Source organism: Capricornis sumatraensis, chromosome 11 (genome assembly GCF_032405125.1).
Source record: "Capricornis sumatraensis isolate serow.1 chromosome 11, serow.2, whole genome shotgun sequence".
In the NCBI taxonomy this organism is placed as follows: Eukaryota; Metazoa; Chordata; class Mammalia; order Artiodactyla; family Bovidae; genus Capricornis; species Capricornis sumatraensis.
The window spans coordinates 83,789,308-83,816,583 of NC_091079.1; the positions used below are offsets into that span (position 1 = coordinate 83,789,308).

The 27,276-nt window shown below is 36.5% G+C and overlaps 1 protein-coding gene across 2 annotated transcripts in view; it reads right to left on the minus strand.

The window, feature by feature from the left end:
* The window catches only part of VPS13B (vacuolar protein sorting 13 homolog B), a 779,806-nt gene that overhangs the window by 456,011 nt on the left and 296,519 nt on the right, over window positions 1–27,276 (minus strand). For both annotated transcript variants that reach the window (XM_068984062.1, XM_068984063.1), the window contains exons 19-20: window positions 13,246–13,355; window positions 8,016–8,163 (exon numbers count right to left, since the gene is read on the minus strand). In XM_068984062.1, coding sequence (XP_068840163.1) covers window positions 8,016–8,163; window positions 13,246–13,355 — 258 coding nt within the window. The remainder of the gene's footprint in view (window positions 1–8,015; window positions 8,164–13,245; window positions 13,356–27,276) is intronic.

A 27,276-nucleotide genomic window follows, 5' to 3' on the forward strand; every position in this document is an offset into this window, starting at 1 on the left:
GAAGCAATGCAAGGAAATCAGTACTTATCCTGCATCAATACTTATTTGCAGAGAGACAATTAACTAAATTGACATATAATGATATATACTTTATCTTCTTACATTCTCCTCAAAGTGGCAATTCTCTGTTAAATCTTATACCTGCTTATAAGATCTTATATTCTACTTTATCTGTAATCTCACTGTATAAATTATAAACTTTACTGTAGCTCTAATTTTTCCTTCTTTCCCACTTGCCTCACTGTAACTATTGACATACCCAAGTTTCAGTACAGTCAAATTTCATGAAACAGTGGGATACAGAGGCCGTCTCTACATATTCAACTTCCATTCATTCGTTAAAAAACTAAAGCTCCTCTGGTCAACAGACATTGGCCAATTAGTTTTTCACCTTCATTGTTCTTGGTAGCATTTAAGGAGTTAAATTAAAAGTCCTTCTATTATTTTAAAGTACTTACAGTACTTTAGACTTTAGAGGTACATAAACATGTAAGATGAAAATGGGTAGTATTTTTTAAAGAGCTATCATTTATGAAGGATACTGTTTTTTAAAGTTTTCATCTCCATTACAGAATCAGACATCATCAAGAGTTCCAAATTAACATTCATAACGTTTCCAAAACATAGGATAGACAGATGTCATAACTTTGAATGGCTTCTTTGTTTTGAAGGATACACAGATTCTCTAGAAGATTATTTCGAATTCTGTGATAATATCTTCATGTGAAACATGCTTTCACTCTGACTTGGCCTGCCCTACGTGTCTATGTCACTGCAATAGAGCTGTTCTGCTGTCAACACATTTCCAGCCATCAAGTACGTGTTCCCCCTGCAGCCAACTACTTAAGTCAGTTTCACTGAGACTGGAAGAGGATGTGTGCTTCTTGATAAATAATTAAAAAGCAAAATCAAACCCGGTGCAGTATCACCAAACCTTGGTGTTCACATGCTGGAACTGCTACATAATGTGTGTGCTGTGTGTGTGCTAAGTCGCTTCAGTCGTGTCTGACTCTTTGTGACCAAATGGACTGTCTGCCAGGCGCCTCTGTCCATGGGATTCCCCAGGCAAGGATACAGGAGAGGGTTGTCATTTTCTTCTCCAGGGGATCTTCCTGACCCAAGAATCGAACCCACATTTCTTACGTCTCCTGTGTTGGCAGGTGGGTTCTTTACCACTAGCACTACCTGGGAAGCACTCATAACTTGGGGATGAACTTAAGACCAACTTTGGACCTTAGGTTGCAAATACAAAAACAAAAAGATTATTTTAATAAGAATTCAGGCATAAATTCATAGACAGAGCTACTTGTAAAATTCAGTTAAATAATTAAAATGTGCATTTCACAACACTGTGAATACACATTCTCCTCAACATATGATGGGGTTATGTCTTGATAAACCCATCATAAAGTGAAAATATCTTACGTTGAAAATGCATTTAATACACCTAACTTACTGAACTTCAGAGCTTAGCCTGCTGCTGCTGCTAAGTCACTTCAGTCGTGTCCGACTCTGTGCGACGCCACAGACAGCAGCCTACCAGGCTCCCCTGTCCCTGGGATTCTCCAGGCAAGAGCACTGGAGTGGGTTGCCATTTCCTTCTCAAATGCATGAAAGTGAAAAGTGAAAGTGAAGTCACTCAGTCATGCCCAATTCTTAGCAACCCCATGGACTACAGCCCACCAGGCTCCTCCATCCATGGGATTTTCCAGGCAAAAGTACTGGAGTGGGGTGCCATTGCCTTCTCCGAGAGCTTAGCCTAGCCTATCTTAAATGTGCCCAAAAGACTTCCATTAGCCTACAGTTAGGAAAAATTATCTAACACAGAGCCTATTTGATTTTAAACTGTTGAATATCTCATGTAACTTATTAAACAGTGTACTGAGAGTAAAAACCAAAATAGTTGTATGGCTGTGAGTCTATTGTTCTTTCCTCTGGCAGTTACAGGGCTGACTAAAAGGTGTGGCTCACTACCCCTGCCCAGCATTACCAGAGAATTCTACCTCATATTGCTAGTCTCAAAAAAGATCAAAATTCAGATTCAAAGTACAGCTTCTACAGAATGCATATGGCTTTCACAGTATCATAAAGTCGAAAAACCTTAAGTCAAAAACTATTATGAGTAGGGTACCATCTCTGTACTTAACACAACTGAACTGTACACTTAAAAAGGTTAAAATTAAGATGGTAAAAGGAAAAAAAAAATAAGAAAAAAGGTTTGTAAAACCATATGAAAAACTTAACAAATTCATTATAGCTTATGATACAATGTAAATAATAATTAAAATAGTGGTAACTACAAATAGCTGTGAAAAGAAGAGAGATGAAAAGCAAAGGAGAAAAGGAAAGATATAAGCATCTGAATGCAGAGCTCCAAAGAATAGCAAGAAGAGATAAGAAAGCCTTCTTCAGCAATCAATGCAAAGAAATAGAGGAAAACAACAGAATGGGAAAGACTAGAGATCTCTTCAAGAAAATTAGAGATACCAAGGGAACACTTCATGCAAAGATGGGCTTGATAAAGCACAGAAATGGTATGGACCTAACAGAAGCAGAAGATATTAACAAGAGGTAACAAGAATACACAGAAGAACTGTACAAAAAAGATCTTCATGACCCAGATAATCACGATGGTGTGACCACTCATCTAGAGCCAGACATCCTGTAATGTAAAGTCAAGTGGGCCTTAGAAAGCATCACTACGAACAAAGCTAGTGGAGGTGATGGCATTCCAGTTGAGCTGTTTCAAGTCCTGAAAGATGATGCTGTGAAAGTGCTGCACTCAATATGCCAGCAAATTTGGAAAACTCAGCAGTGGCCACAGGACTGGAAAAGGTCAGTTTTCATTCCAATCCCAAAGAAAGGTAATGCCAAAAAATGCTCAAACTACCGCACAATTGCTCTCATCTCACATGCTAGTAAAGTAATGCTCAAAATTCTCCAAGCCAGGCTTCAGCAATACGTGAACCGTGAACTTCCAGATGTTCAAGCTGGTTTTAGAAAAGGCAAAGGAACCAGAGATCAAATTGCCAACATCCACTGGATCATGGAAAAAGCAAGAGAGTTCCAGGAAAACATCTATTTCTGCTTTATTGACTATGCCAAAGCCTTTGACTGTGTGGATCACAATAAACTGTGGAAAATTCTGAGAGAGATGGGAATACCAGACCACCTGACCTGCCTCTTGAGAAATCTGTATGCAGGTCAGGAAGCAACAGTTAGAACTGGACATGGAACAACAGACTGGTTCCAAATAGGAAAAGGAGTACGTCAAGGCTGTATATTGTCACCCTGCTTATTTAACTTCTATGCAAAGTACATCATGAGAAACGCTGGTTGGAAGAAACACAAGCTGGAATCAAGATTGCCGGGAGAAATATCAATCACCTCAGATATGCAGATGACACCACCCTTATGGCAGAAAGTGAAGAGGAGCTAAAAAGCCTCTTGATGAAAGTGAAAGAGGAGAGCGAAAAAGTTGGCTTAAAGCTCAACATTCAGAAAACGAAGATCATGGCATCTGGTCCCATCACTTCATGGGAACACAGTGGAAACAGTGTCAGACTTTATTTTGGGGGGCTCCAAAATCACTGCAGATGGTGACTGCAGCTATGAAATTAAAAGACGCTTAGTCCTTGGAAGAAAAGTTATGACCAACCTAGACAGCATATTCAAAAGCAGAGACATTACTTTGCCAACTAAGGTCCGTCTAGTCAAGGCTATGGTTTTTCCAGTGGTCATGCACAGATGTGAGAGTTGGACTGTGAAGAAGGCTGAGCGCTGAAGAATTGATGCTTTTGAACTGTGCTGTTGGAGGAGACTTGAGAGTCCCTTGGACTGCAAGTGGAACCAACTGGTCCATCCTAAAGGAGATCAGTCCTAGGTGTTCATTGGAAGGACTGATGCTAAAGCTGAAACTCCAGTACTTTGGCCACCTCATGCAAAGAGTTGACTCAATGGAAAAGACTCTGATGCTGGGAGGGATTGCGGGCAGAAGGAGAAGGGGATGACCGAGGATGAGATGGCTGGATGGCATCACCGACTGAATGGACATGAGTTTGGTTGAACTCTGGGAGTTGGTGATGGACAGGGAGGCCTGGCGTGCTGCAATTCATGGGGTTGCAAAGAGTTGGACACGACTGAGCAACTGTACTGACTAACTGACACATTTAAAGGACTCAATTTTTAAATTAAAAGCAATATAGGAATTGTCTACTCTAAAAATAAAATAGAAAATTATTATTATTTTTATTTTGTATTGGGATATAGCCAGTTTAAAATGTTGTGATAGTTTCAGGTGAACAGCAAAGGGACTCAGCCATACATAAACATGTATCCAATCTCCACCACACTCCCCCATCCAGGCTGCTACATAACACTGAGCACAGTGCCATGTGCTATATCCTAGGGCCTTGTTGGTTATCCATTTTACATAGCAGTGTGCATGCGTTCATTCTAAACTCTGTAAATATCCCTTCCCCCAACCCTCCCCGCAGCAAACAGAAGTTCATTCTCTAAGTCTATGAGTCTCTTTCTAGAAAACAGAAAATTTTGAGACATAATTCTAAGCAAAGAAAATGATTAATACTGAGCACTCAACAACAAAGAGAATATCAACAAGGTTTCCTGAGAACTGATAATGGTGGGCATCCAAAGAGCACAATACATTGGTCATAAACTAGAAAGGTTATATCCACGGCTTTTTACCATCTATACATGCCAATAGTCCATAAACAAGGCAAGAACAGGCATTAGTTTGATAACTGCTAATTGTATGGCTTCCCAGGTGGCATAGTGGTAAAGAATATGCCTGCCAATGCAGGAGATGTTGGGTTTGATCCCTGGGTCAGGAAGATTACCTGCAGTAAGAACTGACAACCCACTTTAGTATTCCTGCCTAGAAAAAATTTCATGGGCAGAGAAAGTTAGTGGGCTACAGTCCGTGAAGTTGGAGAGTCAGATATGACTAAACACACATATGGACACACACAATTTTTATGCTAGCTTGAGTAGCTGGAAATACAGACATCATTAACTATAATGAGAATATCTACAGGATATGGAAATTAAGGGTTCCAGAGATGAGGGAACACTAAAGAAAGGAAATGCAAATATCCATATCCACAACTCAAATGCAAAGAACCACAACTCAAATGCAAAAGTTCACATTTATAATTTGAAATAAAGAATATTGTATTTGCCTGATCACATGGTAGTTTTATTGTTAGCCTTTTAAGGACCCTCCATACTGTTCTCCATAGTGGTTGCAACAATTTTCATTCCTACCAACAGGGTAGGAGGGATCCCTTTTCTCCACACCGTCCTCAGCATGTACTGTTTTGTAGACTTTTTCAAGGTGGCCAATCTGACCAGTGTGAGGTAATATCATATGATCCAGTAATCCCACTCTTTGGCATATATCCAGGGCATAATTCAAAAAGATAATGCACTCCAAAGTTCACTGCAGCATATTTACAATAGCCAAGACATGAGGGCAATCTAAATGTCTACTGACAGAAAAAATGGATAACGAAGATGAATAATGAAAGAAGAAAGAAAGAAGAAAGCCATACGAAAGAAGAAAATAATGCCATCTGCAGCAATGCAGGTGGACCCGGAGATTATCATCATTAGTGTTAAGTAAGACAGAGAAAAACAAATATTGTATGATATCACTTACATGTGGAATGGAACAGAATTTTTTTAATGAGATAAATGGATTTATTTATAAAACAGAAATAGACTCACATTTTGAAAACAAGTTTATGCCTCCGCAAAGGGGCAACGTGTAGGAAAAGGATAAACTAGGAGTTTGGGATTAACATACATACACTACTACATATACAATAGACACCCACAAGGACCTACTATATATAGCACACGGAATTGTAATCAATATTCTGTAAATAACCTGTATGGTAAAAGAGTCTGAAAAAGAATGATTATGTGTATACGTATAATTGAATCACTATTTAGTACATCTGAAACTAACACTGTAAATCAGTTATGCTTCAATAAAAATTTTAAAATAAATGCATTAATTTTTTTTAAAGAATAACGTGCTGTTTATGTTTTCAGATTCTAAAGAGTAATAATTACTTATGAGAGATTATGTTCAAGGTTTTTCTTAAAATATTAATTTCTTGTAATTAAATGGGAAAGTGTAAGAAAGGAAAAATGGGGCTTCCCAGGTGGCGCCAGTGGTAAAAGAACATGCCTGCCAATGCAGAGGACTTCAGAGACACAGATTCAATCCCTGGGTTGGGAAAGATCCCCTGGAGAAGGGCATAGCAACCCACTCCAGCAATCTTGCCTGGAGAATCCCATGGACAGAGAAGCCTGGTGGGCTACAGTTCATAGGATGGCAAAGAGTCACACAACTGAAGCAACTCAGCACCCACAAGAGAGCAAAATAAACCTCAGATATTAATATCATTCATGAATTGATAGACAACTGATGAAATGTGAATTTACCTATAAAACTTCTCCATGCATAGTAAATATTTTCTATATAGTTCTATGTCATACAATTTCATTTAAAGAAGTATTTTCTATCATCTTTACTCATCCTTAACAATTACTTTAATTATTATGTGGTTTAAAGAACTGGACTAAATATAGTAAAGCAGGAGATTAATGTGCATATAAAATTAAACTTGTCAATTGATAATGAACATTTACTAAGAGCTGATATTTATAAACCATTATGTAAATTACCAGATCAAGCAATTTAAAGTATAAAACTTAGCATGTTATCTAAAGGAAATGTCTAATTTTATATTAAAAAATCAATTCAAGTTACAGACCATCTTCCTATGATACAAAAAATAAGCATAGTCATTTTTTTATCAAATGGTAAAAAAAGTCTCAACGGAGCAAAAGGCCTGTGAATACTGACAGGTGGAAGTCGAATGATTCCATAAAACAAACATAACATAATATTTTAAGAAACAGAACACAAAATAATAGATATGAATAAAACGCCACAAAAATGTATGTTAGTACTTTTACCATTGCTGTTTTTAAATATGGTAAGGAAACTAACTTTTCCTGTAAACAAACACTAGCATGAACCTTCTTGTGTATTTAAACATATTTTAAATTCCTCAAGGGCATCAATCATGTCTTATTAATATTTCTACCCACAAAATTACTTACAACAGAGTCTGGCCCATTATAAATAATAAGTGTTTTTTGATTATTAAAAATATAAAATCTTTTTTTATATGGTTGGGGATATATGCGTTATATGGAATAAAGCTGAATATCTAAGGGATAATATTAGAAACTTAAAACACTACTTGAAATCACCAAGTGGGTTTTTTAAATTACATAAAAGGAAATAAAAGATAATGTTTTATGGAAGAATATTTAAGTTTTATATTTGCACAGCTCATATAGCTAACAAAGTAAGCAAAGGGGGAGGAAAGAGGATTGAGATGTAGGGTGGACTGCAAGGATTCACTTTAAGAAGAAACATACTACTGGGAGATGATTCTCCAAGGGTCTCTTGTTTCTGCCTGTCTTACAAGTAGAGGCAGAGAGTACCTTTGTTTCCAGTGGTATTTTCAAGGATATCTGTACAGTGTACAGCCTCAGAAAACAAACATATTGTCTTTCATCTGAGCAAACAGCAGATTTGATTACAGTCTTGCAAGACGCATATGGAGCCTTCCTACCCCAGAGAAAATGGAGGCATAGCTTTTACCCATTTAAAGCTTGAGGTTTCTCTCCTGTAACATAATCCACTATATACAGGTATCTCTTAGCCCTCTTTGTGCTACCCTATAGGAATAAGGCTTAGGGCAGGGACACACACACACACACACACACACACACACACACACACAAATGCTAATACTTTGATAAAACTGCTAATGCTATAGATAATAAGGTCTTTTGTCTCTGTTCCAGGAGTCTTGTGTCTTGGTCAGCTTCATGAAAATGTGGCCTGGATAACTCCTTAGCTAGGAGGGAAGGTGAAATCACAGATCCTTTAGAGTTTTGACACATACCTGTTACGGTTTTTGTTTTTACAGGGCTGCTGGCATATTCAGATGCCTGATATGACTGTTGCTTTGCCAAGGGTGCACTTCCAACAGACACCTCATCCTCTTTCCTTCTGCTAACTGGCATAACAAGAGGAACAGCAATTACAGGCTGCTGGAGAGAGTCAAATGAAAAACTGAATTATTTACTATTTCTTAAGTATAAACATAGCATCACTAAAGAAAGTCCTTCACATGTTGGGGTCAATGCTTTACTATTTAGTATTATTTTTTAAATTAATAACCATCCATAATCTCTACCTTCAGAGATAACCATTATTAGCTATTTCCCCTCTATGTCCACATATTTTGTTTTCAACTGAAGTATAACTGAGATACATCTTTATGTTACTTTATGTGCACAAGACAGTAGTTGACATTTCTGTACATTACAAAATGATCATCGTGATATGTCTAGTTATCCATCTGTCACCATACAAAGATACTGTGACGTAATTGACTACATACTCCATGGTATATACATGGAGCTTTATTATTTTAAATCAATCAATCAATTACTCTTGCCCTCCCTTTTTATCACTGTTTCTCTCACATATACCCACAGGGATGCTTAACAATTTCAATCTCAATCAGAATTCTGCACAAAAACCAAGAGCACTTGGAAATAATTAAAATTTCATGTAAATTTTAGCAAGTAGTATAAAGATAACATGGCAGAAGCAAATTGAAACTAAAATTAACTTTGAAAATTATGATCACTAGAAAATGAAAAATTATCCTTATAAAATGATATTCAGGGAAATACTTCTATAAACTGATTATGTCCACTATTAACAAAGACAGTCCAACTTTGGGGAGAATTGCTAAAATTCTCTATCTTTTTTCTGACAAAGTGATATCCACAGCATATTTAGAAAGCACAGAAAAACATCTATAGTTAGAGAAAGCTGGAAAACATTATGATCTTATATTCAATGCCTGAGTGCTGATCTCGACAATAAAGCAGCTGTTTCATCTTTATTCACTGAAATAAAGTCTGATGTTACAGCTGATGACGCCCAACACAATCTTGTCAGATTTTTGGCAAAAAAAAAAAAAAAAAGGTATTTTTAAGTTTGCTGTAGGATCAAAGATCAATGTTGAACTGAGTGGAAAACAATCATCAAATGTTGGGTTTCAGCCACAAATTGAGAAGGAAATTGCAGTTGGGGAAACAACAGATGATAACTGTGATACAGCTGCATCAGATGATGAATCTGGAGGGGGCTGTTAGGCAGCAGTATGATCTAATGTTACACTCAACACTACAACATCCACACTTTTACAGATCCAACTTCAAGCCTCACCAACTTGATGCTTATTTAATATTGCTTAAATTATAAATTATTTCAATGAGAACATATGCACATTATATAACCATATGATATAATAGGAAAAAGCCAAATCATGTTACAAACTATTACTTTGATTAAAAGGACAAGACAACTGATAAACAGAAAATGAAAAAATTACATGCATTGTGGGAAACATCACAACACAGAATATCTACTTTCCTGTTAAGTATTTAGTGAAACTGATAATATTTATACAAATCTAAATAGGAGATAGTATTTAACACCTGGTAAGAAATAGTGAGTCTAATTTAAACTTATTCATCTACAAAATAAGGGGGTGGAGATGTCTACTAGAAAATCTCTTTATGCTCTAACATTTAGTGATTTCATAATCCTTTGAATTTCCTCGCCATCATTTATAAGCATGGAATATGATGAAGCACTCTAAGAAGTTACAATCAAGTTTAGAATCAAAATTAATATATGAGAAAAATTATGTGCTATATAGTCTGATATTAAACTCATGCACAACAGTTGAAGATGAGACTAACGGAAGCTATGGTACTGTAAATACCGAACAACAACAAAATCTTTATGTTCGTGATTCACACTCTGGGTGCAAGATTCCCTGATGGCTCAGTGGTAAAGACTTTGCCTGCCAATGCCGGAGACAGGGGTTCGACAGATTACATATAGTATATAAAATATGTAATATATAATATGTATATGCAGGGTCGGTTCAGTTCAGTTCAGTTGTTCAGTCGTGTCCGACTCTTTGCAACCCCATGAATCGCAGCACGCCAGGCCTCCCTGTCCATCACCAACTCCCGGAGTTCACTAAGACTCACGTCCATCGAGTCAATGATGCCATCCAGCCATCTCATCCTCTGTCGTCCCCTTCTCCTCCTGCCCCCAATCCCTCCCAGCATCAGAGTCTTTTCCAATGAGTCAACTCTTCGCATGAAGTGGCCAAAGTACTGCAGTTTCAGCTTTAGCATCATTTCTTCCAAAGAAATCCCAGGGCTGATCTCCTTCAGAATGGACTGGTTGGATCTCCTTGCAGTCCAAGGGACTCTCAAGAGTCTTCTCCAACACTATATTTCAAAAGCATCAATTCTTCAGTGCTCAGCTTTCTTCACAGTCCAACTCTCACATCCACATATGACCACTGGGAAAACCATAGCCTTGACTAGACAGACCTTAGTCGGCAAAGTAATGTCTCTGCTTTTGAATATGCTATCTAGGTTGGCCATAACTTTTCTTCCAAGGAATAAGCGTCTTTTAATTTCATGGCTGCAGTCACCATCTGCAGTGATTTTGGAGCCCAAAAAACTAACTCTGACACTGTTTCCACTGTTTCCCCATCTATTTCCCATGAAGTGATGGGACCAGATGCCATGATCTTCATTTTCTGAATGTTGAGCCAGCTTTTTCACTCTCTTCTTTCACTTTCATCAAGAGGCTTTTTAGTTCCTCTTTACTTTCTGCCATAAGGGTGGTGTCATCTGCATATCTGAGGTGATTGATATTTCTCCCAGCAATCCTGATTCCAGCTTGTGTTTCTTCCAGTCCAGCGTTTCTCATGATGTACTCTGCATATAAATTAAATAAGCAGGGTGACAATATACAGCCTTGACGTACTCCTTTTCCTATTTGGAACCAGTCTGTTGTTCCATGTCCAGTTCTAACTGTTGCTTCCTGACCTGCATACAGATTTCTCAAGAGGCAGGTCAGGTGGTCTGGTATTCCCATCTCTTTCAGAATTTTCCACAGTTTATTGTGATCCACACAGTCAAAGGCTTTGGCATAGTCAATAAAGCAGAAATAGATGTTTTTCTGGAACTCTCTTGCTTTTTCCATGATCCAGCGGATGTTGGCAATTTGATCTCCGGTTCCTCTGCCTTTTCTATCTGTTTTCATCAGCACTTTATAGTAGTGCTGATGAAAACAGATTGTACACCAATTCTGGAATCAAACTGGCAGTATAACAAAAGCATTAAAATATGCTAAACCACATGCCTGAAACTACTACATTTCTAAAAATATATTCTAAGTGAATAATTAAAGAAAAATGCAAATATAGAAATGTTTATCTCAATATTATTTGTATCTGTGAATGAGGACTGGATATTTGTAGTTTTAAATGAAATGCAATATTATTGAAATTAAAAAAAAAATATATATATATATATATATATATTTATAATTGAGTGAAAGTCGCTCAGTTGTGTCCAGCTCTTTGAGACCCCATGGACTGTGTGGGCTGCCAGGCTCCTTCATTCATGGAATTCTCCAGGCCAGAATACTGGAGTAGGTAGCCGTTCCCTTCTCCAGGGGAACTTCCCAACCCAAGGATCAAACCCAGGTATCAAAGAGTTGCAGGCAAATTCTTTACCAACTGAGCCACCAGGGAATATTTAACTAAAATCTACTTATAAAACACAGTAATAAAAATAAAATAAAAATCTTTAAAGGTGCTTGGTATCAATCAAACAAACATTAGTTTATTTAAGCTACTAGAACAATACCTGGCAATCATGCATATCTATGGTGAACCGGAGATAATCACATCAGTTATAAGACAACCAATGAAAAATTTATAATACAATGAAATATTATTCAGACCTGAAAAAGAAGAGTCTTGGTATTTGTGACAACAGGGATGGACCCTGAGGCCATTTTGCTAAGTCAGATAAAGAAAGGCAAATAACCACATTTATATGTGGAATCTAAACAAAATAAAACAAGACAATACAAAAAAACCCCAAAACATGTAATTCATACATACAGAAAAGAGAAGGTGGTTGCAAGAGACATGGGAGTTGGGGAGAAGGGGGTATAATGAGGAAAGGCAGTCCAAAATACTAACTTTCAGTTATAAAACATAATGAACAATATGAGGACTATAGTTAATGCGTGTGTGTGTGTGTGTGTGTGTGTGTGTGTGTGTGCGCGTGCGCACACACTAGCGACTCATTCATGTCACCTCTTTGTAACCCCATGAACTGCAGCTCACTAGGCTCCAATGTCCATGGAATTATCCAGAATTATCCCACTCAAGAATACTTGAGTGGGTTGCCACTTCCTTCTCCAGAGAGTTAATGATATGCATTGTATATCTGCAAGTTACTAACAGAGTAAATCTCATCACAAGGGAAAAAAATGTTAACTATGTGTGGTGATGGATGTTAACTAGACTCACTGTGGTGAACATTTTGTAATATATACAAATAATGAATTTTGTTGCTATCTGAAACTAATATAATGTTATATGTCAATTATACCTCAATAAGAAAAACATTTACAAATTTTTCTCAAATCATCCCTGTCATTATTCTTAATTTCTCCATCACTCATACTTTGTATTTTGTCAAACTTTCTAAAATCTAAGTCTATATTAGTTTCCTATACTTCATCTGTACCCTTCAGGATAAAGTTTTACCATTACAAATTAACCATTTAAATTTCTGGTTTACAAATAAACCAAACATTTACCATTAAAATATTTTATGAATTGGCTTTCAATTTCTGCTACTCTCTATAAGAACACCTGGCTCATGCCTGGAAACACTGAAGGCTCCTTTCTTGCCAAGTTACTCCGTGTTCTTTGCCTCTGCTGATAAACTTTAGTTGAGAATGAGTCAGTAAAATAGGCCTACCTAACCTGCTCTCTCTAAAGTTATCTCCTTTCCAAGCAATTGTAGAGCAAGTCCCTTTAACAATCAAGCAAGTGCATTTTGAGCTGTAATTTCTTCTATAGAAATTAAAGAGTCAAACTGCTTGAAATAGGTAGAGTAGGGAACAGAAGAATTCTGGTACCTCCATAAACAAAATCAAGCTAAGAAATATATAACTTCATTAAATAAGAAAAAGGTATTTGGAGAATTATAAAAACTTCTCACCTGCTGCATATGTTTACTGCTTCGCTTCTGAGGTTGATAAATGAGCCAGGTGTATAAGATAGGGTCAATATTAATTGCTAGTCCTTGGACATTACAAAGGAGTACAGCACCTAAAATGCAAGATTTTTAAATTATTATATTCCTCTTAAAAATAATAAGCTTGATATCATTTTACACCTATTACAGATAGCCATAATAAAAAGACAAACAATAAGTGTTGCAAAGGATGTGGAGGAATTATACCTTCATACATAGTTGGTGGGAACAAAAAATAGTGCAGACCATTTGGAAAACAGATTGGTATTTCCTCAAAAAGCAAAATAAACAGTTACAGAGCGTGTGTATGTGTGTGACAGATTGAGCCTGGTGACAGGAGCCTCACCAGGCTCCTCTGTCCATAGAATTCTCCAGGCAAGAATACTGAAGTGGGTCGCCATTCCCTTCTCCAGGGGATCTTCCCAAACCGGGGATAGAACCTGGGTCTCTTGCATTGCAGGCATATTCTTTAAAATCTAATCCACTCACAGAAGCCCATAAAGTTACAATATGACCCAACAATCATATTCCTAGGTATATCAACTAACCAAATATCCATGAAAAACCTGTCCACAAATTTTCATAGCCGCATTATTCACAACAGCCAAAAAATGGGAAAAGATGAATGTCCAAGAATTGCTGAATGGATAAACAAAATGTAGTAGAACCACAGAATGGAAAACTATTTAACCACAAAATGGAATGAAGTAGTGATACATGTTATAACATGAATAAGCCCTGAAAACATGCTAAGTGAAATAAGCCAGTTACAAAAAGTCACATATTACACAACTGCGCTTACATGAAATGACCACAACAGGGAAAACCATAAATCAATGCATGCCAGGGCTGGAGGAGAAAACAAAGGGAAACAAATGCTAATAGAAAGGTGGTTCCCTGGGGAGTGATGAAAATATTCTAATCAGAAAATGGTGATTGCTGCACAATTTGCAAATGCACCAAAAACCACTAAATTATGTACTTTAAAATAATGTACTTTATGGAATGTGAATTGTAGCTTATTAACTGGGTATTTGTCATTAAAAATATAATAAACTATTTTATTAAAGTTTTTTATTATAAAATTATAAACTATTTTCTAGGCAAACAGCAGTGTCTATATTGGCCATGAGAATGGAATATTATCTCCTTTTTTTGTTTATATTATAGAACTAAAGGAAGCATCATTATAACCATAATAAATCACCGTAAATTACAGCTTTAAATGTTCAGAAGCAAAGAGAGAGAGCCGTCTAGATGAAATGCAGGCTAACATTCTGACATAAAACACAAAGCTGCAGTGTAACAAGTTTCTATCCTACTAACTAAAACATTTTTGTCCTTCTCTGATAAAAGTAGCTCACATAAACTTAACTAAACCAGAATGTCCCATTCTTAATATATGTGGGGCAGGTCACGTATATCTGTAAATAACATAGTAAATTTCTTTACATATTTTTTTATAAAAATAGTATTAGCTCCATTAGGATGAACAGAATATGAAGGAAAGAATATGTCAGTTTTGCCCTCAACTGTATCTCCAACATCTAAAAAAAGTACCTGCCTCATGGTAGGAGCTGAAAAAAGAAATCACAATAAATGGTAGATAGATAGGTTAGTTGAAAAAAGTCCATGTTGAAAAAGTGATGTTGAATGTTTAAAATACTAAAGTATGGAATCATGATGAAGAACTATGAGAAAGTATTAGCAAAGAACATATTTTAAAGAAAAATGGAAAGTAGAGAAATGACAGATTTCTTTGTTGAAGTAAAAAACTCATTACTGTGGGTTTTGGTGTTTAGTCACTAAGTCCTGTCCAACTCTTTGCAAACCCATGGATTGCAGCCCCCAGGCTCCTCAGTCCATGGAAGTCTGGAATACTGGAATGGGTTGCCATTTTTTCTCCAGGGGATTTTTCCCACATGAGGAATGAATCTTCATCTCCTGCATTGGCAGGTGGATTCTTTACCACTGAGCCACCAGGGAAGCCCCCTAAAACTTCATGGAATTCTCCAGGCCAGAATACTGGAGTGGGTAGCTGTTCCCTTCTCCAGGGGATCTTCCCAACCCAGGGATCAAATTCAGGTCTCCTGCACAGCAGGCAGATTCTTTATTAGCTGAGCCACCAGGGAAGCCCAAGAATACTAGAATGGGTAGCCTATCCCTTCTCTGGGGGATCTCCCCAATCCAGGAATTGAACCAAGGTCTCCTAGCTGATCTACCAGAAAAGCTCCCTAAAACTCATTGAACAGGTTAAATAGCAGATTAGATATGTGAAGAGAAAATTCATAAAATAGAAGAAATACAATAATTTATAACATATCAGAAAGAGAAAAATAAAAGGAAACAAAATGATATTAAGAGATAAGAAAATTGAGTAAGAAGAACAAGCATATATCTAATTAAATTCCAGAGTAACCAAAAGATGAGAAGAGCCAATACTGATAAAAATTAATTACTGAGAATCTTACATAACTTCCAAGACATATTATAACTCACACCTAAGAAGTCCAATGAACCCAGACTGGATAATCAATAAACCTACATTAAACAAACAAAGAAGAAACAAAACACTAAAGAAAAAAGAAGATCAGAAAAGAATCCTAAATAGAAAGATCTCCTGAGGTGTAAAAAAGCAAATAAACTGATTCAACTTCTCAGCAAATATTCAATGTATTGATTATATTTTACTTCAAAACAAATTCATGCATACAAAATGTTACAAATACAAGATGATAAAGAAAAAAAAGAATAAATTGACTTTTAGATGTAAATAAGTCTTTTTTTTTTTTTTTGCTTTTATTTGCATTTATTTTCTGCAGCATTTATTTCTGGGCCATAAGTTTTCGTTTCTTCAGTTTCTTCCCAGATATCTTTTTCTTCTGTGAAACCTTCTCTTCTGGTTTAGAAACAATCTGATCTTTCTCAGTAAGGATCACCTCAATGTGGAAAGGAGAGCTCATGTATGGGTGGATCTGACCATGAGCTCTGTAAGTCCTGGGCCTGTATCTTTGGGGCTGTGTTCACCTGGATGTGCTCAATGACCAGAGAATCTACATCTAAGCCTTTCAGATCAGCATTACTGCCTGAATTTTTAAGCAAAGGCAGTAAAAATTTAGTACTCTTTTCGGGTCACCAACCCTGTGTCCAGACCCACTGTTTGGCCTGTGCACACCTACCAACTCTAAGGAAAACTCATTGGACAGATCAAGTAGCAGATTAGCTATAGGTGAAGACAAAATTAATAAAATAGAAGAAATACAGTAAGATAATTTAGAATGTATCTGAAATAGAAAACATAAAGCAATCAAAATGGTGTTAAGATATAAGAGAATGGAGTAAGAAGAACACTCATACACCTAATTAAATCCCAGAGAGAAGAACCAAGGAATGAGAACAGGCAACAGAAGGAACGGCACACATGGCTTCTTTAAAGTGACATCCTTCAGACACTTGGTGGCTTCTCAGATATGCATACCCTTAATGGCCTGGGTAGTTTCACGAGTGTTCTTAAAGTGAACTTGAAGATTTGCACCTCTTGATTTACATGATTAGGGCGGTTTTCTGGGGTAAGCGGAATAGCGTATCATTTGTAGAGGTCACCTCGAGCCACTAACCAGAAAAGAATTCAGGAAAGTTTTGTTCTAATGTCATACTTTCACCACCTGATGTGAGGAGCAGACTAATTGAAAAAGACCCTGATGCTGGGAAAGACTGAGGGCAGGAGGAGAAGGGGACAACAGAGGATTAGATGGCTGGATGGCATCATCAACTCAATGGATGTGAGTCAGAGCAAACTCCAGGAGACAGTGAAGGACAGGGAAGTCTAGTGTGCTGCAGTCCATGGGGGTCGCAAAGAATCAGACATGACTGAGCAACCAAACAACAACGAAATACTATCCATTTCAAGTACAAGCCATGTACAAACTTTTTCAAAATTATGATGAAAATACAGGGAAAAATCTATATAAACAAAGCAGTTATAAATTTAAAAGTATACAAACTTAAGAAGACAAAAGTAAATTAAGGAATTATAGAATTCTCCTTATTAGGCATGTTATTTTAGTAGTCTTTTCCTATGCTCCAAAAACCGAACAGGTTGAGTAAATGTTTAAAACTTTCCCAGTAAGTTATTAGCACATCTTTAAAATGGGAATGGTAGAGAAAAGGAACGGAAAACAAATGAAAATAGATAAATATTTTCACGTGGACAATTAATTTTGAAAGTCTTACTACATTATACTGAAAAAATTAAATACTTCACCCACAAATATTCACATGGTACACAACTGCATTATACCAAAAATGACTAAATGACAAAGAGCCAGGCTTCGACTTCATGAGTGCTAAACACGTAATAAAAGAGAACAACCTATTAATTTAACAACAATTTTGCTGAAACTATAAATTAGAGATAACATTCTTTTACATTTAAAGGGATATTTTTATATTATATTCAATTTATGAGACAAGACCTTTAAAAATAAAACACAAGTTTTGCATATAAGTGTGCAGACAATTAGTCTGATACTGAGTTGACTCAGAACAGATGCCCCATACATCACTAAAACTTGGCAATATATTATTCTGTTTAATTTTAGCCTGGGAGACAACTAATGAGAAAAGTGTGCTTCACTCCTCTGTTCACTGCCCAAATGGCTCACTTATACACATTCCATTCAGGCTTCACCAATTAGTTAAACCAAGGCACCAGTGTCATTTTCAGTTACATCCTAAGCTAAAAATGAGAACTGAAATAAGGGTTAGAGACCAAAGTTGCACAGCATGAAATTAAACATACATGCTTATCAGTAACAGAAACCTTGCCAACCAATGAGACTGTCTTGCAAAATATCAAGTTATTAACAGGAAAAAGTACTTTACATTTATCATGAACCAATGAATGAGACAAAAACACAGACATATTAATCTTCATCTAAGTTTAAGTAGCTAAAACTTACTATTTTTTTTTTCTCATGAAACTCATCACTGACTCAATGGACATGAATTTGAGCAAACTCTGGGAGAGAGTGAAGGACAGGGGAGCCTGGCGTGCTGCAGTTCATTGGGTCACAAACTCAGACATGACTTAGAAACTGAACAACAACAATAATAAAGAACATTTCAGATTAATATGGCTCTTAAGAAATTGTTACCCTGATTTCTAATAGTAATTTCAAAACTTTGGACTACATAATTAAGTAAACAATAAGTGAAGAATAACTACTTCAAAAACAAAGGTAGGGAATAAAGGCAAGAGAAAATCAGACACTAAAAAACAACAAAGCAGTGATGAGCTGCCAACTACTGGCAACCTTATCCAAGATAACAGTCATACTTAGTGTAAATGAATCGTAAGAATTTTAGGTGTGTGTATGGTAGCTCATGTTACTTAATAATTATTTCCCTTTCTCATAGGATACAAAAATCACAAGAGAATTCTATCTCACTGTAACAATAAGAGGAAGCCAGGTAACCTATCAAAGCTTTTCAACATTCACTAGACAGATTTTTATGAACAGAAATCATAAAAGTAAAAGGCCCCCCTCATAGGGCAAAAGGAATGAATAATGGCTTTTATACTTGAGAAAGCAATAGGAGGAGAAGAAAAGAAGGAAACAACTGAACTTTTAACAAATATATAAAGAGCTAGTTTGAGACAGACTGACACTTTAGGATCTATGAAAACAGTAGAAACGAGTAATCTACCCAAATGCCACCCTTTTTCAATAAGCCTCCATCAAATGCTAATAAGAAAAACGGGACGGAACTTGAGAGATAAGAAAGATCCCACAGAGATTCAGGTGCATGGAGCCTGAGGAAGTCAGGGCAAAGAAGGAAAACTCAGAGAAATCTTCCACCACCCTAAATATTTCAGGGAGAACCAAGCAGGGCAATCTGTGCTAGAAGAAATGAAGATACCTCCCAACAGGGATTTCTCAGGCTTGCATCTGGTAACATGAATGCTGAATTTATAGAGAATATTTGGAAGAGGAGAGGACCCTCTGGCCAATCTTTGAGAGCAGGCACCAGTCCCTACCCACCACAAAGTCAACACAAGCCCCAGGACAAACCTCACCCACCAGGAAGCAGACAGCAGAAGCACAAGGAACTATGGCCTTGCAGTCTGTGGAAAAGGGACAATAAACATACTAAGCTAGACAAAATGAGGCAACAGAGAAATATGTCTCTGTAGAAGGAGCAAGGTAAAAACACAAGACAAAAGAAATAGAGGAAGCAGGCAATCTATGCAGGCTTCCTAGGAGGTACTAGTGATAAAGAACCCACCTGCCAATGCAGGAGACATAAAGACATGGGTTTGATCTCTGGGTTGGGAAAATTCCCTGCAGAAGGGTAGGGCAACCCACTCCAGTATTCCTGCTTGGCAAAGTCCACAGACAGAGAAACCTGGCAGCCTATAGTCCACGGGGAAAGAGTCGGACATGACTGAAGTGACTTAGCACACATGTACACAGGCAATGTACCTGAAAAAGAATTCAGAGTGATGACAGTAAAGATGGAAACAGGATGTATGCATGATCAAGAAGACATAAGAAATGTTTAATAATAACACAAAAGAACTAAAAAACAAATGAACAGTGATGACTAACACAATCACAAATGAAAAGTACAAAAGGGAATCAATAGCAGAATAACTGAGGCAGAAGAACAGATAAATGGCATGGAAGACAGAATGGCACAAATAACTTCTATGGAGTAGAATAAAGAAAAAAGGAATGAAAAGAAATAAGGACACTCTCAGGGATTTCTGGGACAAATTAAATCCACCAATATTCAAATTACAGGGCAACCAGAAGAAGAAGGTGAACAAGAGAAAAGGTCTGAGAAAATATTTGAAGAGATTATAGTCACAACCTTGCCTAAAATGGGAAAAGAAATAGTTACCTAAGTCCAAGAAACACAGAGAATCCCATATAAGATAAACCCAAGGAGAAAGACACCAAAACACATATTAATTAAACTAACAAAAATTAAACACAAAGAAAAAATATTAAAAGCAGCAAGGGAAAAGCAACAAAAAACATACAAGGAAATCTCTGTAAGGTTATCAGCTGATTTTTCAACAGAAACTCTGTAGGCCAGAACAGAGTGGCAGGATTTTTTTTTTTTTTAAGTGCTAAATGGGAAGAACGTACAACCATTATTACTCTACCCAGTGAGGATCTCATTCAGATTCAATGGAGAAATCAAAAGCTTTACAGACAAGAAAAAGCTAGGGACTTCATCACCACCAAACCAACAAACCAACTTTACAACAAATGTTAAAGGAACTTCTCTAGGCGGGAAACATTTGAGAAGAAAAAGACCTATAAAAACAAACCCAAAACAACTAAGAAAATGGTAACAGGAACATACATACCAATAATTACCTTAAATGTAAATGGATTAAATGCACCAACCAAAAGACACTGACTGACTAAATGGATACAAAAATAAGACCTGTATATATGCTGTCTACAAGAGACCTACTTTAGACCTCAAAACACAGGCAGGCTGAAAATGTGAGGATGGAAAAAGATACTCCATGCCAATGGAAATTCATAGAAAACTGGAGTAGCAATACTCATATCAGACAAAATAGACTTTAAAATAAAGGCTATGATAAGAGACAAGGAAGAACACCACATAATCATCAAGGGAATCAACCCAATAAGAAGATAACAACTGTAAATATTTATGCACCTAACACAGGAGCACCTCGATACATAAGGCACATGCTAAAAGCCATACAGGAGAAATCAACAGTAACACAATGAAAGTGTGGGACTGCCTCCCTACCAACACCAATGGACAGATCATCCAGACAGAAAATTGACAAGGAAACACAACCCTTAAATAACACATTTGAACAGAGAGATTTAATTGACATTTACAGGACATTCTCTCTGAAAGCAACAGAACACACTTCCTCTGAAGTGCACAAGGAACATTTTTCAGGAGAGATCACATACTGGCTCACAAATCAAGCCTAGGTAAATTTAATAAAACTGAAATTGTATCAAGCATCTTTTCTGGTTACAATCCTATGAGATTAAAAATCAATTACAAGAAAAAAAGTGTAGAAAACAAAAAGACATGGGAGACTGAATATGCTACTAAATAACCAATAGATGACTGAAGAAATCAAAGACAAAACTGAAAAAAAAAAAGAGAGAAACAAATGACAATGAAAACACAATGACCCAAAACCTATGAGATGACCCAAAAGTAGTTATAAGAGGGAAGTTTATAGGAATACAATTCTACCTCAAGAAACAAGAAAAATCACAAATAAACCACCTATCCTTACATCTAAGGATATCCTTATATCCTTCTATCTAGAGCAACCAGAGAAAGAACAAAAGCCTCACAGTTAGTAGAAAGAAAGAAATCATGAAGATCAGGACAGAAATAAATGAAACAGAAAGGAAGCAAACAACAGCAAAAATCAATGAAATTAAAAGCTCTTCTTTGGGAAGATAAACAAAATTCATAAACTTTTACACAGACTCATCAAGAAAAAAAGGAAGAGGACTGAAATCAATAAATTACAAATGAAAAAGGAGAAGTTTTAACTGACACCACAGAAATCCGAAAGATGATAGGAGACTATAGGTAACTGTATGCCAATAAAATGAACAACTTGGAAGAAATGGACAAATTCTTAGAAAGCTACAACGTTCCAAAACTGAACTGAAAAGAAATAGAAAATATGAACAGACCAATCACAAGTACTGAAATTGAAACTGACTAAAAATTTTCCAACAAACAAAAGTCCAGGACCGGATGACTTCACAGGTGAAGTCTACCAAACATGTAGAGAAGAGCTAACACCTATACTTCTCAAACTCTTTAAGAAAACTGCAGAGAGAGGAACACTCTCAAGGTCACCCTACAAGTCTACCATCCCTTTGATACCAAAACAAGACAAAGATATACAAATAAAAGAAAACTATAGGCCAATATCATTAATGAATATATATGTTTAAGTCCTCAACAAAATACTAGCAAATACTAGAATCCAACACATTAAAAAGATCATACACCATGATCAAGCTGGATTTATACCAAGGATGCAAGGATTTTTCAATATATATAAATCAATCAATCAATAAGATATACATTAACAAACTGATGAATAAAAGCCATATGATCATCTCAATAGAAGCAGAAAAAACTTTTGATAGAATTCAACAGTGATTTATGATAAAAACTCTCCAGAAAGTGAATATAGAGGGAACCTATCTCAACATAATAAATGCCTTATAAGACCCACAGCAAACATCATTTTCAATGGTAAAAAACTGAAAGCATTTCTTCTAAGAACAGAAACTAGGCAAGGATGTCCACACTTTCTACTATTATTCAACATAGTATTAGAAGTCCTAGACATGGCAATCAGAGAAGAAAAAATAAATAAATAAAAAGAATCCAAACTGGAAAAGAAGTAAAACTGTCATGTTTGCAGATAACATCAAACTATATGTGAAAAATTCTAAAAACGCCACCAGAAAACTAGAGTTCATTGATGAATTCGATTAAGTTGCAAGATACAAAATTAACGCACAAAAATCTCTTTCATTCCTATACACTAACAATGAAAGATCAAAAAGAGAAATTAAAGGAACAATTCCATTTATCATTGCAACAAAACAATAAAATATCTAGTAATAAACCTACCTTATGAAGCAAAAGACCTATACTCAGAAAACTAGAAGATCCTGATGAAAGAAATCAAAGACAACATAAACAGATGGAGAGATATACAATGTTCTTGGATTGGAGGAATCAGTATTGTGAAAACAGCTATACTAATCAAAGCAATCTACAAATTCAATGCAATCTCTACCAAATTACCAATGGCATTTTTCACAGAATTAGAACAAAAAATTTTACAAGTTGTCTAGAAACACAGAACACCCCAAACAGCCAAAGCAATCTTGAGAAAGAAAAACAGAGCAGGCTCCCTGATATCAGACTATGCTACAAAACAATGGTACTGACACAAAAACAAAAAGACAGATTAATGGAACTGGATAGAAAGCCCAGAGATAAACCTATGCACCTATGGTCACAAAGTATAACAAAGGAGGCAAGAATATACAATAGAGAAAAGACAGTCTCTTCAATAAGTGGTGCTGAGAAATCTGGACAGTTACAAACAAAAGAATGAAATTATAACACTCCCTTACAATACACACAAAAATAAACTACAAATGGATGACAGTAAAGACCTATACGTAAGGCTGGATACTATAAACCTTTTAGAAGAAAATGTAGAACACTCTGTGACATAAATCACAGCAAGATCTTTTTGGATCCACGTCCTAGAGCAACAAAAATAAAAACAAAAACAAACAAATACACTTCTTTCCAAGAAGACAAACAGAATGCCAAGAGGTACGTGAAGAGATGTTCAACACCACTATTAGAGAAATGCTAATCAAAACTACAATGAGGTATCACCTCACACTGCTCAGAATGGCCATCAAAAAATCTACAAACAATAAATGCTGAAGAGGGTGTGGAGAAAAGGGGACCCTTTTACACTTTGGTGAGAATGTAAATTGATATACTCACTATGGAGAACAGTATGGAGGTTCCTTAAAACTCTAAAAATAGAACCACCACATGACACAGCATTTCTATTTCTGGGCATATACCCAGAGAAAACCATGATTTGAAAAGATACATGCATTCCAATGTTCACTGCAGCATTATTTACAATAACCAGGACAGGCAAGCAACCTAAATGCCCATCAACAGAGGAAAGGATAAAGAAAATGTGATACAAAGATACATCAAAGTGTGCTAAATCATTGCAGTCATGTCCAACTCTGCAATCCTATGGACTACAGCCCACCAGGCTCCTCTGTCCATGTGATTCTCCAGGCAAGAATACTGGAGTGGGTTGTCATGCCCTTCTGTAGGGGATCTTGCCGACCCAGGAATTGAACCCACGTCTCTTACATCTCCTGCATTGGCAGGCAGATTCTTTACCACTAGTGCCACTTAGGAAGCCCCGGAACATAGATACAATGGAGTATTACTCAAACATAAAAAAAGAATGACATAATGATATTTGCAGAGATGTGGATGCTCCAAGAGACTGTTAAACAGAGTGAAGTCAGAAAAACAAAAAGAAATATTGAATAGTATCACATAAATGTGGAATCTAGAAAAATGATACAGATGAATTTATTTGCAAAGCAGAATAAGACACAAACGTAGAAAGAAACCTGTATAGATAACCAAGGGGGTAGGAGGAGTGAGATGAATGGGAAATGAAGATCAACATATGTACTCTATATCTATAAAACAGACAATTAATGAGACCTAATATATAGAGAACTCAATTGAAAACTCTGTAATGACCTATGTGGAAAAACACTCTAAGAAACGGTAGATATATGTATAACTGATTCACTTGCGCTACACCTGAAACACAACATTGTAAAGCAACTATACTCCAATAAAAATTAATTTTTAAAAAATCAGCATTAGGAGAAGAAAATAGAAACAGATTCCTCTGTAAGCATAGATTTTCCAGGCATTATAGACAAATATATATATAAGCATATGTTTATATATAATATTTAAGCATAAAATAGTGATATGTCAAGGTGTCTGTAGGTGAATATATAAGTGCTATATTATTTTAAAAAAAAGATCTGCAAGTATATTAATCAAGCTATATATAAACCAAGGTAGAACAAACATATCATTTCATGTTATAAAAATAATGTATTAATTATAGTCTAAAACTATGAAACTATATCTGCATTTTTCCTGATCAAAGTTTTGAATTTCAATGAAAACTTCAGTTGATATAAGAAAAAAAGCATAAATTTGATTGATACCAAGTAAACACCATTTTAAAAATTAACAGGTCTCATAAAAGTCTCTCTCTTATTTATCTTCAGTGTGTCATTATTCTTTATTCAGGATTTTCTTCATTCAGAAACCCATCCCAGTATCCTGCACCAAATCAATATAAACAAACACAGGATTCTAGAACTAAAAAAAATTTTCTTAACCAATTCTTCATTTTAAACTGGATTTTACAGAACAACTATATGATCCCCCAATCCCACTCCTGGGCATGTATCAAAACAAAACTATAATTCAAAAAGATACATACATCTCTATGTTTATGACAGCCAAGACATGGAAGCAACCTAAACATTCATCGACAGACGAGTGGCTAAACAATTTGTGGTACACACACACACAGGAATACACAGCAATGTGCATGCAAGTACAGATTATCATACTATTAATAAGTGAAGTAAGTCAGAAAGACAAATACCATATAACATCACATATGTGGAATCTAAAATATGACACAGGACTTTCTTGCTGGTACAGTGGGGAGGAGTTTGCCTGACAATGCATACAACATGGGTTCAATCCCTGATCCAGGAAGATTCCACAAGCCACAGAATACCCAGGTTCATGTGCCACAGCTACTGAGCCTGCCCTCTAGAGCCAATGAACCTCAATTACCGAAGCCTGCACGTTCTAGGGCCTACAAGTCAGAACTACTGACCCTGCTAGCTGGAACTGCTGAAGCCTGTGCACCTAGAGCGTGTGGGCTTCGAGTCTGTGCTTTTCAACAAGAGAACCACTTCAACACTTCTCTGCACCACTGCAACAATGAAAAATCTATGCAATGCAACGAAGAGGAGCCCCTGCTCTCTGCAACTAGAGAAAACCTGCAGGAAGCAACAAAGACCCAGTGCAACAAAAAATAAAAATAAATAAACAAATTATTTAAAAAATAAAATAAAATAAGACACAACTGAACCTATCTATGCAACAGAAAATGACAGATATTAAGAAGAAACTGGAGGTTCCTTGGGGGAGGGGCAAGCAAAGTAATGGTTTAGGAGGTTGGGGTTAGCAGAGGTAACCTTTAAAACATAGAATAGATAAAAAAGTTTCCACTGTATAGCAAACAGAATTATATTCAATACCCTATAACAAACTATAATGGAAAAGATTATATTAAAAATGTATATATGTATATGTATGACAGAATCACTTTGCCACAGAGCAGTAATTAACACTGTTCAATTCAGTCGCTCAGTTGTGTCCGACTCTTTGCGACTCCATGGACTGCAGCATGCCAGGCCTCCCTGTCCATCACCAACTCCCAGAGTTTACTCAAACTCATGTCCATTGAGTCGGTGATGCCATCCAACCATCTCATCTTCTGTCATCCCCTTCTCCTCCCGATTTCAATCTTTTCCAGCATCACGGTCTTTTCAAATAAGTCAGCTATTCGCATCAGGTGGCGAAGTATTGGAGTCTCAGCTTTGACATCAGCCGTTCCAATGAACATTCAGGACTGATCTCCTTTAGGAGGCACTGGTTGGATCTCCTTGCAGTCCGAGGGATTCTCAAGAATCTTCTCCAGCATCACAGTTCAAAAGCATCAATTCTTTGGCGCTCAGGTTTCTTCATAGTCCAACTCTCACACCCATATGTGACTACTGGAAAAACCGTAGCCTTGACTAGACGGACCTTTGTTGACAACGTAATGTCTCTGCTTTTTAAAATGCTGTCTAGGTTGGTCATAACTTTCCTTCCAAGGAGTAAGCATCTTTTAATTTCATGGCTTCAATCACCTTCTGGAGTGATTTGGGGGCCAAGAAATATAAAGTCAGCCTGATTCCTGTGTTTCCCCATCTATTTCCCACGAAGTGATGGGACCAAATGTCATGATCTTAGTTTTCTCAATGTTGAGCATTAAGCCAACTTTTTCACTCTCCTCTTTCACTTTCATCATAAGGCTCTTTAGTTCCTCTTTGCTTTCTGCCATAAAGGTGGTGTCATCTGCATATCTGAGGTGATTGATATTTCTCCTGGCAATCTTGATTCCAGCTGGTGCTTCATCCAGCCCAGCGTTTCTCATGATGTACTCTGCATAGAAGTTAAATAAGCAGGGTGACAATATACAGCCTTGATGCACTCCTTTTCCTATTTGGGACC